Here is a 13,873-nt window from a genome sequence, read left to right as displayed (position 1 = left end):
TTTTGGGGGGAGGACATGATAATTTTGAGAAGAAATTCCAATTTGTAAATTTAATCTCAATTTCTTGAAATTCTTTCAAGAAATTAGAGTAAGCAAGTCTTTAGGAGAAAATGGCCATTACATGCAGCCCAAAGAGACTTGGATTGCTTTTTGTTGGTCTCTTATAACTTAGAGTAAGGACAAGAAATGTGAGTGCATTTCTTTCTATATTATACTTTACTGAAAATATCCTGCCCCTATAATGGGTTACCTGAGTTTTTATGTATGGTTTTTATAAACATGGCTATTTCCCAGTGCCCCTTGTAGAATAGTTTTCAGGTGAGATGTTTGTTTGTTTGTATGTTTGTTTGTTTTGCCTCGCTCTGTCACTCAGGCTAGAGTGCAGTGGCACAATCTTGGCTCACTGCAACCTCTGCCTCCCGGGTTCAGGCAATTCTCCTGCCTCAGCCTCCAGAGTTGCTGGGATTACATGTGCGCATCACCACGCACGGCTAATCAGTGAGATGTTTTGATGCAGGCAGCCCTCACTTACCAGAAGGTACCCCTTGTGTTGAAGTTGGAGAGGCAGCTGTGTGGAACGTGCTTCCTGAATTCCATAGGAACAATATGGTTAAGGATGTCAGGTAGTCCCAAAATGACTTTTTTGAACTTTCATTTTTAAACTATTTATTGATGAAAATATTAAATACAGACAAAAGTAGAGGCAATAGTAAAATGAACCCCCCATGTGCCTGACACCCACTTTCAACAATTGTCAACATTTTGCCAGTTTTTCACTCAATTCATTAACTTATGGCATGGCTGAATTGTAATTCTGGTTACCTATATATAAGTACAGTTTTTAGCATCCTGAAAATGCCTTCTGAACTCTGTAAGAAAAGTACCAAAAACATCGAAGATTCTTATTGTAATTATTGTTCAATAATTAGCCGTTAAGAAGAGGTTTGCTGTACTCCAAAGATGAGTTTGCCAGCAAGATGGTTCTAGGGCATGAGCGTGTTTTTTTGTGGGTGCCCAGGCCATAGTTGTTGACTCACTGTTTTCATTCCATTGCTTCTTTCAGTGGTGTTCAAATGGGTTGCAGAAGACACTAATCAAGAAGAAAATAGTAAAGTTTCCGTCTGTATCAGTCTTTGCTCTTTCTAGTTGAGAAAGTAAATAAGCCTTGCTGATATTTAACATACAGATGACCATATATTGACTTTTGGCCAAAAACCTTGGAAATTATCAGTAAGACTCTGAAATACAGATTTACACTCAGGATCATCAACAGTGATCCTCACCTTGAGTGTATGTATTGTGCCTTAAGGTGTCAGCTGAAGATAGTACAAAGCTGTCATACTGGAAAAACTAAAAATTATCAAAAGGATAATTATTTCATCTTTTGCTCTTTATTTCTATTCTGTACTTTATATAAAAGCTGTATATGTTGGAACATGTGTATAACTTATAAGTAAAGGTATATATTTGTACATACCCAAAAAGTTGTTTGATAGAATGCGTGATCTGAAAAGTGACAGAGGCTGCTAATTTATTTGCTTGCTGATCTATTTAGCTTACAATTTTAACCCTTGTTAATATGATTTAATGTTTATCATGTATTAATGTAACTCAGACCTTGGTCATTTCAGTGGTTCATCTGAGATCATTTTACCTTTCTAATTTGAATCCACGTTATCTCCTATTCTATTACTGTCAGTGCATTATAATTTCAAAAATGTTCTATGGCCACCTGAGTTTGGGAGATTCTGCACTGGAGGATAGGAGAGCAGGATAAAGCTGTGGCTTTAGCCCTGACTCCAGTGCTTCTAGTGTCACTGCTGGGAAGGTGACCTTGAAGCAGGCAGTTGGAGGATGTGGACGGTATTAATGGCGCTTCCCTCCCCTAATGGGCTTTCTTTCTTTTCTTTTTTTAATGTTCTTTATAGTGTCTTTGAGCAGCATTTATTTTGAATGTTGACTCCCTGCCTAAGGCTATCATTTATAGTATGAATTCTGGATGTCTGTGGGTCTGCTTGCCTTTCATGGGTAAAATCAAATTTGTATCTCAGGACCTATAAAGTTTATTAGACGGTCCCACCCCTGCCATATTCTCAAACTCCATGATCTATGGTGCTGTGTTTCTGATACTGATGATGCTGGTCCTAAACCATTAATACATCAAAAAAGGTTTAGGCCTGGTAAAGACAAAATCCTGCTTATGTTTTAGTTTTGGAGACAGAGAGTAATTACCTTTTTATGTGCTTCAGAGATGATTTTCAACAGGAGGGGCCTCAGGCCCTGGCTCTATTCTTGTGTAGGATTTGCTCCTTCCCTGATACACTTGATGAAGCAATGATACAGGGATCTGAATGACAGGTGGACTGAAATGCCAGCACAGCCACATGTCAGCAGGGTGAAAACATGCTGCATTGTTACTGCTGTCAGCCAGGCACACAGTGCCTGAATTTTCATCACTTCCTCGGGCTATAGGGCTGGCACTTTTCTCTGGTCAGCTCAGTATCAAGCTGAGCAATAGAGCATTGGCCTTGAACTTCTGATTGGCACTGTAACTGAAAGCACGGTAGTAGTTCTTCCAGACTTTATTATTTTGCAAAAGGTTAATTGTAGCTTTTAATCTTTTAAAATATTAAATGGCCCCTTTATAGATTGTGGTTTTGTACTTTCAGCCATACGTGGCTTCTAAATCCAGCAGAGAATTGAGAGAAACCCCTGACCTTTTACAAATGCCATCACAGGACCAGTCTGTGGGCCAGACAGCTGCAGCCTGGCTGACTGGGTCATTGTCCCCAGCGGGGTGCACTGTGTCCATTTTAACAGCTCCAGCTTCAGAAAGAAACAAAGCTTGTCTGAGTCACTTTAGTGTGGGTTGAGAGCATCTCAGAGTTTTCGGTTGAGCTGTTGAAATGGAATGTTGCTATCTATATGCCATATCTCTCTATACCCATTCCCATGTCTCATAACAAGGTTGGATGAATACTTTACCTGGTAAGAAATTCAGGCTTAAGAATTTTAGAACAGCTGAGCAGTGGATAGTTGGGCACTATATGGAGAACAGAATGAAGACCTTGGAGTTGCTGCTTCTCTCAAGATTCGACAATTGCTGAAATCTGGAAATTTCATTTGCAGCTTAATCCAGGGACTTGGTCAGATCCTGGGTGGGGGGAAATGGCTGATTGATGGTATCAAAAGGTGATTAGGTTTGCACTGGGAAATTGCTTTCTGCAAGAGCAACCTGGTTTCAGGTCAGTAGGAGTGTGAGGGGGCAGAATTAGGGAGGCTTGGAGGAAAGTTGTGCCTCAGCCTCTTGTCCTGAGCCTCCCTAAGGCCAGTCTGCAACCTGGTTCCTGACAGTGGGGTCAAGTAGCAACTCCTGTGATCCTCTCAAGATTTCCTGTCAAAGCCTGTAGTGTTCTGGAAAGAGCCTTAGATAGGGGGCAGGAAACATGGGCTCCAGTCACAATACCCCTCTCTGCTCTAGATAAGACTTAGCCCATCCGATTTCTGTCCTGAAAATCTTTGGTTTCTGGGGTTATTTTCTTGTTCTGTGCTATTTTGTGCATTTTTACCTTGGTTTTTCTTTTTTAGAAGAGTGACCAAGTCTTCTAAGTAACCTCTACAGCTCCTTGCACTTATTAGGGCGTCAGCTTCTTCCTTTGCTTGTTGGTCTCACACAGCTAGCACTGTACTTATAAGCTGTGAGGGGCTCGCTAGCCTTCCTGCTTACTCCTGCTTCCCATAGATTTCATTTAATCCTTACAGCCACCTCTGAATTAGGCTTCCCTCATGTATTCAGTCAACAAACATTTGTTACAGTTGTGGTTGGCAGACATGATGATCCCTGCTCTTGTGGAGTTTATAACTCAGTTTAGTAAACCAGGTAGTTAACAGATACAGTGATGGGAGAGTACCAGAGAACTGAGCCTAGGTGAGGAGGGAGGCTTCCTAGGAGAAGTGCCGTCTTTGCCATGACCTGAGGGGTGACTAGGCACAAGCCAGACTGCAGGTGGGGCCGTGCCATGGAGCTGAGATAGCATCCCACACCTTGGAGTCAGGAACACTTGGTTTGAGTCCCAGATTTGCCACTCTGTAGACATTGGAAGGCAAATCACATCCCCTCTCTCACCACTTTTCTTACCTGTAAAATCGTAGGGAATTGACAGAAATACAGGAGATAATGCACCTGGGGTACCTGGGCCATAAGGTGAGCCTAAATGTCAGCTATTATTATGAATAGTAATATTAGTGTTTAAAAAACCATATGCTTATGATTTCTTTATAAACTCTAAACAAATTGTACCTTAATAAACTGTCAGTAGGAGAAAAATCATTATGGCTTGAGCAGAGGGTGAGGTGTAGGGGCCAGGGAGGCATGAAACTGGGCAGTAAGCCACCTGGAACCTTTTACAGGTGAGCAAAGCAAGTGTCTGAGGGATAAGCATCACCTACCTTGGCAGGAGGTAAGTGGTGCAGGCATGATTGGAACCCAGGTCTGTCAGATTCCCAGTACTTCTGCTAAGGTAGGTGAGTTGGTTTCAGCGCATGTGTTTTGACCAGCAGTCTTTTGTGTAATTGGATACGATCAGTGTAGGGTCTCATTTAGGCTAACAAATGATTGTTCACAATAAATGTGTAATTCAAATCCTGATTTGTGTGCTGTGTTTATTTGTTTTTTAGCAGCTGTGGACTTTAGCATCTGATGAATCTTTAACACAAAGATAGGAACATGGTAGTTCAGGAAGGAGGAAATTTGAAGATAAAAGGGAAGGAGAAACCACAGCAGCTGGTGATTCTGAAAAGATGGGGGTAGGGAGAAGAAGGGCCAAGCCAAGCCCAAGCAGAATAAAGGAATTTGGGTCCCCTCCAGGCTTTCGCAGGAGAAGGAAAGCATCTCCTAGATTCTCTTTCTATGCCTACCTACTTCCTGCCTCTCACTTCTGCCTCCTGCAGTGCAGCAGGTAAGGTTTTGTGCTTTTGAACTGTGTAGGTAGGACTTGAAACTCCCTTCTCTCTTTCACATTCTTCTGAATCAGGTTGTTCTGGGATTCCTGAATTTGGCAAGTGGTAGAGGATGATCTTTATCTGTCAGAGCTGTCAGCAAAGAAGGTAATTGCATACTCATCTCAGAACTGTGCCCATGTGTGAGCGAGCACACAGGCTGCAGCCAGCAAGAACTCCACAGTGGCTGTTCTTCAGCTAAGGTGGTAGCTCAGGTTGCTGGGTTGAATGCCTGGCTTTGTGGCTAAAAACCGAATCCCTGAAGCACTGTGGAAATGGTTGCTCTTGTTATCCAGGGACAGGAATTTTCCTAGGAATAATAATTGAGTAGCAGTTGGTTAGACTGGGGCAGAGTAACAGCTCAGCACCTGAAACTGACCTGTGAACAGATGAGCTGGTGTATGTATCTCAACACACATGCCTGTATGTCTTGTTTTGTTTTCTAAATCTAAAAATCAAAAGAATAAGCTAAAAAAATGATATGTTTGTCTATTAATTATCTTAATTTTCCTATAGAACTATGAGTTTTTCAAAAGCCTCCTACATAGAATACTCTTATTAATATTTCTGAGTTTTTAATATTGCAGGTTAACTTTTAAAAGGGATTTTGAATTTCTACAATAGATGATTTCATTAGGTGATTACTTAGATTATCTTCTCTCATTTAATTATGCAAAGCATCTAATAAAATGGCAGAAAACTTCCATGTACTGAATGACTGTCTCTTATCACTAAGACTGAGTGTGTTGAAAGCATGCACAAGAAGAGAAAGGAAGGCTTTGCCCATTCTATTCATAGTTGAGCCAAGGGTCTAGGGCTAAAAAGCTTGAACCCAATAACTGGCCCTGAACTGTCTCTTATATACTAATATACTAGTCCTGAGCCCTATGTGGCTGTTGAGCCCTTGAAGTGTAGCTAGTTGGAATCAAGATGTGTTCTAAGCGTAAAGTACGCACTGGATTCTGAAGACTTGGTATGAAACAGAATGTAAAATACCAGTAATAATTTTTAATATTGATTACATGTTGAAATCATAATTTTGATATGAATTTAAATAAAATACATTGTTTAAATTAATTTTACCTGCTTTTTCTTTCTTAATGTGGCTCTTAGACCATTTAAAATTACACATTTTCAGCAAGGCGCAGTGGCTCACGCCTGTAATCCCAGCACTTTGGGAGGCCAAGGTGGGTGGATCACTTGAGGTCAGGAGTTTGAGACCAGCCTGGCCAACATGGTGAAACTCCATCTCTACTAAAAATACGAAAATTAGCCGGGCGTGGTGGCACACACCTGTAATCCCAGCTATTCAGGAGACTGAGGCAGGAGAATCGCTTGAACCCAGGAGGTGCAGGTTGCAGTGAGCCAAGGTAACGCCACTGCACTCCAGCCTGGGCAACAGAGCGAGACTCCATCTCAAAAAAATAAAATAAAAATAAAATTACATATTTTCATGATCACATTTATGGCTCACATTATATTAATATTTCCATTGTACAGCACCTCCCTGGGCAAGTCTGCATTTTCTGATTTAGGAAAGACGAAATGAAAGCAATTGGAGAGAAACAACTTTTATCCCTAAGTTTCTCTTATTCATAAATCAGATAATTAACCTGTACAATCCCAGCAGTTTCAAATGGGAAAAATCCCCACAGCTTACTTTACTCTGTTTCTCAGAGACTGTCCTTTTCTTGGAGAACAGTTTCATGTAATATAATACTTGTCTTTTTTTTCTCCTTTAGCCCTTCTAGTCTGGTGGTGAGTGGTTGATAAACATAATGCAGGGATTTTTGTCTGAAATTCCAGTATCATGTTAATCCTTTTTTTCTCATTTGGTGCCAGTATCATGTTAATTCTACTGGCTTTTGTACATGTATCTGTAATTCTATGTACCTGGAAATAACGAAAAATATTTTATATGGTGATTTGTTGCAGTAATGTCTATCTTATATCAAATTGTGATTATCATAATTCAAAAACAGCCATTAAATAAATGCTGAGCATCTCAGCTTAGGTATTAGGATGGACGAAAGCAGTATCACACATAATCCATATTCTCAAGTAGCCTCTACTCTAGCCAGCAGACGTATGCTCAGAGTGAAATGATTCAAGAAGAGCAATTGCATGCAGGGACTGTATGGCCAAATGGCTCATAAATGACACTGATAGCAAGTGGCTGTTTTGATCTAATAGAGTTCTCATCAGCTCCAACTTCCCCCAACCCTTCATGGATTCTTCTTGGTTTTAGTAGCTCTGCAAGCATAAACAACCTCTGAAGTATCTTAGAAAAACGATTATATCTGCTTCAAGTTCTTTATTAATCTAGTTGCCTTTAGAACTTTAGCCCTGGTAAACCTGTTATATATGTAAGACAGTATTTTCTGCAACCAAATTGGATAAGAAGAAAGCTGTGTGTTCTGTGTCAGGAGATCTTTGGTGAAAATGGTTGTGCTTAAAAAGACAAATAAATATATTTATAGAAAATCCTACTCAACAGCAGAATGCATTTTTTTCAACTGCACTTGGAACCAAGATAGACCATATAACAAGCTTAAAAGAATTGAAATTATACAAAGCCTGTTTCCTATTATGAAATTACACTAAAAACCAGTAAGAAAGATATCTGAAAATTTCTCAAATATTTGGAAATTAAGCAAAATACTTCTAAACAGCCTGTGGGCCTAAAGATAAAGTCATAAGGGAAAATAGAAAATATTTTTAACTGAAGGAAACTGAAAATACAACCTATCAGAAATTGCAGGTAATACAGTGCCTAGAGGGAAATTAATAGTATTAAAAGCTTGTTAGAGGATGGGTGTGGTAGTTCATGCATGTAATCCCAGCACTTTGGGAGGCCAAGGTGGGAGAACTGCTTGAGACCAAGAGTTCAAGACCAGCTTGGGCAACATAGCAAGACTCCATTTCTACAAAGAACTTTTTAAAAAAATTAGCTTGGTGTAGTGACACATATCTGTAGCCCTTGCTACTTGGGAGGCTGAGGTGGGAGGATTAATTGAGCCCAGGAGTTCCAGGTTACAGTAAGTTATGATTGTGCCACTGCAGTACAGCCAGGATGACAGAGAAAGACCCTGTCTCAAATACATAGATGATAGATACATACATATATACATATATATGTGCATACATACATACGAAAAGAAAGATTTGAGAGAAGCACAAATTACCAGTGTCAGGACTGAAAGAGGGGGCATCACCATGGACACTACAGATATTCACAGGATTATAGGGAAATATTGTAAACAACATTATGCCCAGAAATTGGACAACATAGATAAAATAGATAAACTCTTTGAAAGATACAAACCAAAGCTTACTCAAGAAGAAATAGATAACCTAAATAGTCCAATAGCAAGTAAAGAAATTGAATTCATAGTTTGGGACCTTTCTGCAAGGAAAAGTCTAGGCCCAGATAGCTTCATGGGCAAATGCTATCAAACCTTTAAGGAAGAAATATTATTAATTCTACACAAACTTCCAGAAAATAGAGAAGAGGGAACACTTCCCAAATGCACTTACCTGCATTTTCTGAGGCTCATTAATACCAAAAAACACTGCAAGAAAACTATAGACTATTTTCCTGCATGAACTTAGAGGGACAAATGAACAAAATATCAGCAAAGTGTTATGCTGGTAAACTGGCTCTCCAAAAAAAAAAAAAAAAAAAAAAAAAAAAAATCTTGATTTGACTATTCCCTGATTTCCGTGATGTAGCAACTCCCACTGTTGCCAGTTGAAAGCTACCAACGTGAAGTCACTGAACATGGAGTTAGGAAGAGATGTGTAGAATCCGTTCTTGTGAGCTGATACAGCCCAATTTCAGCACATCATGACTCATACATCCTTAATCCTGAGAATGCAAGACTGGTTCAACATTTGAAAGTCAATGAATGTAATTTGCCATAAGAACAGACTAAAGAAAAAGACAAAAAAACTGTGAGCCAAAGAAAGTACTTAGTTCTACATTTAGCAAAAATACACCCACCCAAACGGATGCTCTGACAATACAGTCCACTTCAGGCCCCACTGTGATCTGTAATTGTCATCTTTTTCTCTTCATTGCTGTGATTGTTGCTGTTTCCTCACAAACGCCTCTTCCCATGGCCACTGCTTGCTCACTCAATATTGTTGAATAGATGCTGCTCCTGTCCGGTGATTCTTTGGGAGGAGGGAGAGAACCTCCCAGCTCAGGCCAAAACATCTACTGAGGTATATAAATCCATATAATTGGCTCATAAGTTTCACACTCTTTCCCCCATGACAAAGAGATATGTTTGTCCATTTTTCCTTCCACTTCACACTTAGGTGCTCTGTTTGTGACAACTTGTCTCTATTATGTTTACTACAGTGGGGTCATAGGATACGGGAATGAAGACCTAATTCTCTACTCTTTTGGAGGCACCTTTGGATCAAGAATCCTGTCCTTTTAAAAAATCTTTGTCCCAACTCCTAACCCATTGCTTCGCACATAGATTCAATGCGTGTTTTAATAAAAGGATGAATGAAAGAATTCTGAGGAGTCCTCATTCTCATAGGCTTTCAATTCAAGACTTTAGTGTGAGACTCAAATACTTAGCATGGAAATGGCTATTGCTTGAAAAGAATGACAGTCCCAACTCCCATGTAGTGAGCTTTAGCATCTCTCTGCTCATTCCAAAGACATGTATTTTTAAAAAGTTGGGGAGAGTAGGAAGATATCAATTAAAACTCCCCAGAGGACTTCTTTTGTGAGATCTGGGCTACTCATAACCTGAAAAAGTATTTGAGGCAGGAGAAGTGTTCAGTGATGAATGATGATGACAGCTATGAGATTAGCTTTAACACAGTGTATAGTGTATTAGGCTTTTGTGTATGTATTTTTTGTCATACATTTCAGTGTTTGCTCTTTTAAAAAATCAAGATATGTAACAAAAAATCATTTATGTCCAATTTGGCAGGGGGACCTGGAGCACAATTTTACCCATTTAAGTTACTATGTATCTTTGAATTTTGATATATTATTGATTATATTTACGATGTATTTAATGCCTAATTCTCAATCATCTGCTTTACTGCATGGTTTCAATGAGGTACATATTGTAGTGCAACAGAAGTGGAGAGGTAGTTCTCTGAGTCCTGTGATAACATGAATTAATACCTGAAATTTCAAAGATTCCAACTGGGCTGGGAAGAGCATGTGTTTAGCTAATTATGAAGGCCAGACTGGGTGGGATTAATCACCCCAAAGGAGGTCAGGCAGAGAGGCTTGCTCAGTCACATGAACAAATCTTCTGAGTTTCCTGATGTGCTTATAAGCTTTAAAAAAAGAAAGAACCTTTTATTTAGGATAATGAACATTGCCATTTTTCCTCCAAATCCAGATTTTTGGTTATCAAAAACCTCCTCAGTTCCAGTTATCCTCCCAGCTAAGCACTTCTCTTTGCAACCTGTAGTCATTGGTGAGCTGATATCTGTGTCATGATCAAGTTTGGTTTCAGTGTCCCAAATACCACAGTGTTCATCATTTCACACTAAATCAGATTTGCGATTATTCTGATATTACTAATGGAAGTTTTTCTTCATCAGGGATGGATGAATGAGATTTACAACTATGATCCAGAAACCTACCATGCGACTTTGACACATTCAGTTTTTGTTCGACTTGAGGGTGGAACCTTAAGACTTTCAAAGCCCAATAAAAATATATCCAGGAGGGCCAGCTACAATGAACCCAAGCCAGAGGTCACCTACATCAGCCAGAAAATCTATGACCTCTCAGACAGCAAGGTGAGCCTGAGCAATTTTGGAAGGATAGCTTAGATGAATGAAAAGCATATGGCATCTTGGATGCTTAACTGCATTTTTTTATACCCTAAAAAGGTTTGTTGTCGTTGAAGTATCAGTATACCTTAGGACAGTACCTCTCACACTTTAAAGTTTATGCACATCACCTGGGCATCTTGTTAAATGCAGATTCTGATTCAGTAGCTGTGGGCAGGGCCTCGGGCCTGCATTTTTATGAGCTCCCAGATGATACTCAGGCTGCTGGTCCACAGACCACAACTTGAGGAACAAGTGTTGTGCACTCAGAATTCTGCTTTTAAAAGCTAATTCTTTCAGTCAAACAAAAAGCTGTGTGGCTATGTGTGGTGATTCTACGGTACTTAACTATTGAAGTCTTTGTACATGTGCAAATGATAGATATGCAAAATAACTACATTTTGATTAAGTATTATATACTTCTATTTTTGTGAGAAATGTAAATTATGTATTCCACAAAGCTATTGTTTCTCTGTTCTTACAGTTCATCTGAATGATCTTTAGATTTCTCCAATGTGAGAGAAGTACTTAAAATAGTTTTTATATAAGTTTATTCTTAACTTGAGTTTGATACTCAAGGTTGACTTTAGCTTCCCATCTAGATTTTAGCTATCTTTTTTTTTCTTCCAACTTAAGTTTGGTCCAAGGTCATTAAATTCAGTTGATAGCCAAACATAGTTGATGATAAGCAGCTAAACATTATTATTGTGCTACTGCCACCTGAAAATTACGGATATTTAGAACTCTCGCAAAATTATTAAATACCTACTTTGTGGAATGATTTTGAAGAATAACAAGACACTTCTGAAAATTCCAGTTTCTGTAGTCATGTTATGAACAAGTGTTAAAAGTTATTTCATATTCATCATTTTAGTCAAAAAGTCTATAAGGTTTGTACTTTGTGCTATGCATAATATTAATGCATAGTGTAGCCAATCTTTAATATATAAATCATCATTTTTCTTTCTCTGTAGATTTATCTTGTACCTAAAACTTTGGCTCGAAAGCGAATCTGGAATAAAAAGTACCCCATTTGTATCGAGCTTGGTCAGCAAGATGACTTTATGTCTAAAGCTCAGACTGATAAGGAGACTTCAGAAGAGAAGCCGCCAGCTGAGGGAAGCGAGGACCCTAAGAAGCCACCCCGCCCTCAGGAGGGAACAAGATCTAGCCAGCGAGATCAGATACTCTATCTCTTTGGGAGAACTGGCCGAGAAAAAGAGGAATGGTTTAGGAGATTTATTCTGGCATCTAAGCTAAAGTCGGAAATCAAGAAGTCGTCGGGTGTCTCTGGAGGTAAACCAGGTAATGATGTTTGTGCTAAATGCTTATGCATTTTTAAAGGGCCACTAGGGAGAATAGAGAAAGAATGCCAGGTAGGAAGGAAGGAAGGAAGGAAGCCCACCCTGAATTGATGGTTGTCTGCCACCTAATGTGCGTTCTCATGACTCATTTACCATCTAGGCTGATCACTGCAGCCCTCTGTCCCAAATCATTTAACCAATGATGGATCCATTTGCAGATGATGTTTATTAGCCTTTGCTGGTTATGTTTTATTTGTATATAATGTGACTCCCCTGAGAGAAGCAGCAACAGAAAAACCCTGGTTCTGAGATGGCAGGTGAGTCAGGGAGATCCTTCAGGCTGGTACTTTCGAGCACCTGACCCTCAATATGTCTTCCGAGCCTGAGCTTGCCATAGAATGCAGAATCCTTGCACTTCCTGACCATTCAGGTCAGATCATGGTCATTCGGATTGATAACCATGCAGCACCTCTTTGCTCAGCTTTGGCTGGGCTTGGAGCTGCAAGAGACACAAAACCAGTAAAAAGCAGTAGCTCCCCTGTCCTTCAGGTGTTGTGCCTGTTATGCAAAACTGGCACGTATGAGTCAGGTGTTCACAAATTGCCGTGCTAAAATGAGTGTGGTGTAACCAATAATTGGGACAAGACCAGTGTGGGTGTTATTAGGGAAAGCTTTCTTACATGGATCTGAAACAAAGACTAGGAGGGAGCCACTCTGGGGCTTTCTCTAACAAGGCATTTGTGTTGATCCGGGAGTTATGCTGGTCACATGAGTGTCACACATTGCTTCAGAGTGCTTTGGTTCCTTCCCCTGGAACATAATCTGAGCCTTTGCCCTAACTCCTTTGCTAACCTTCCATTCTGTCAGCTTCAACACCAGATTCCATCCTAATCCCAGCACTGAGATCTAAGAAGTCCCTTTTAAGAATCAAGACGAATGGGGAGATTACTAGATATATTTATTTCCTAGGGCTGCTGGGACAAAATACCACAAGCTGGGTGATTTACAACAGAAATGTATTCTCTCACAGTACTGGAGGCTGGAAGTCTGCAATCAAGGTGTTAGCAGGGCCATGTTCCTTGTGAGACTCTGCATAGAATCCTTTCTTGCGTGTTTGCAGCTTCTGGTGGTGACCATCAATACTTGGCCCACAGCCGCATCACTCCACACTGGCCTATCATCACATGGCATTGTCTGTCAGTGGCTCTGTGTCTTCTTGGAAGGACACCAGTCATATGGGATTAGGAGCCCACCCTGTTTCTAGTATGACTTTATTTTAATGAATGGCATCTACAATGACTCTGTTTCCAAATAAGGTCACATTCTGAGATACTGGGGTTAGGACTTTAACATATTTTTTGGAGGACACAATTCAACCCATAACACTGAGTAAAAGAAAATTCAAGTGGGTAAGAACTCCTCAGCACCAGGCACTGCCTAGCTCTCCTGGTAGGTCTAAACCTGTGCTGCTTCTTACGGTAGCCACCAGCCCCATGTGGCTTTTGAACACTTGAAGTGTGGCCAGTCCAGATGGAGGTGTGCTCTAAGTATAAGATGCACATTGGATTTCAAAGTCTTAGTCCAATAAAAGAATGTAAAATATCTCATTAATAACTTCTTATATTGGTTACATGTTGAAATAATATTTTAGATATATTGGGTTAAAAATATATTCAAATTAATTGTATTCTTTTTACCTTTCTTTTTCTTTCTTTCTTTTTTTTTTTTTTTTAAGATGGAGTCTAGCTTTGTTG

The 13,873-nt window shown here is 39.8% G+C and overlaps 1 protein-coding gene across 7 annotated transcripts in view; it reads left to right on the top strand.

The window, feature by feature from the left end:
• The window catches only part of TEX2 (testis expressed 2), a 115,058-nt gene that overhangs the window by 56,722 nt on the left and 44,463 nt on the right, over positions 1-13,873 (top strand). For all 7 annotated transcript variants that reach the window (XM_054671485.2, XM_001160603.7, XM_009433053.4 and 4 more), the window contains exons 3-4: positions 10,582-10,782; positions 11,790-12,120. In XM_054671485.2, the coding sequence (XP_054527460.1) occupies positions 10,582-10,782; positions 11,790-12,120 (532 nt within the window). The remainder of the gene's footprint in view (positions 1-10,581; positions 10,783-11,789; positions 12,121-13,873) is intronic.

This window comes from Pan troglodytes, chromosome 19, assembly GCF_028858775.2.
Source record: "Pan troglodytes isolate AG18354 chromosome 19, NHGRI_mPanTro3-v2.0_pri, whole genome shotgun sequence".
Taxonomy (NCBI): Eukaryota; Metazoa; Chordata; class Mammalia; order Primates; family Hominidae; genus Pan; species Pan troglodytes.
This window is presented reverse-complemented; position numbering and strand designations above follow the sequence as displayed.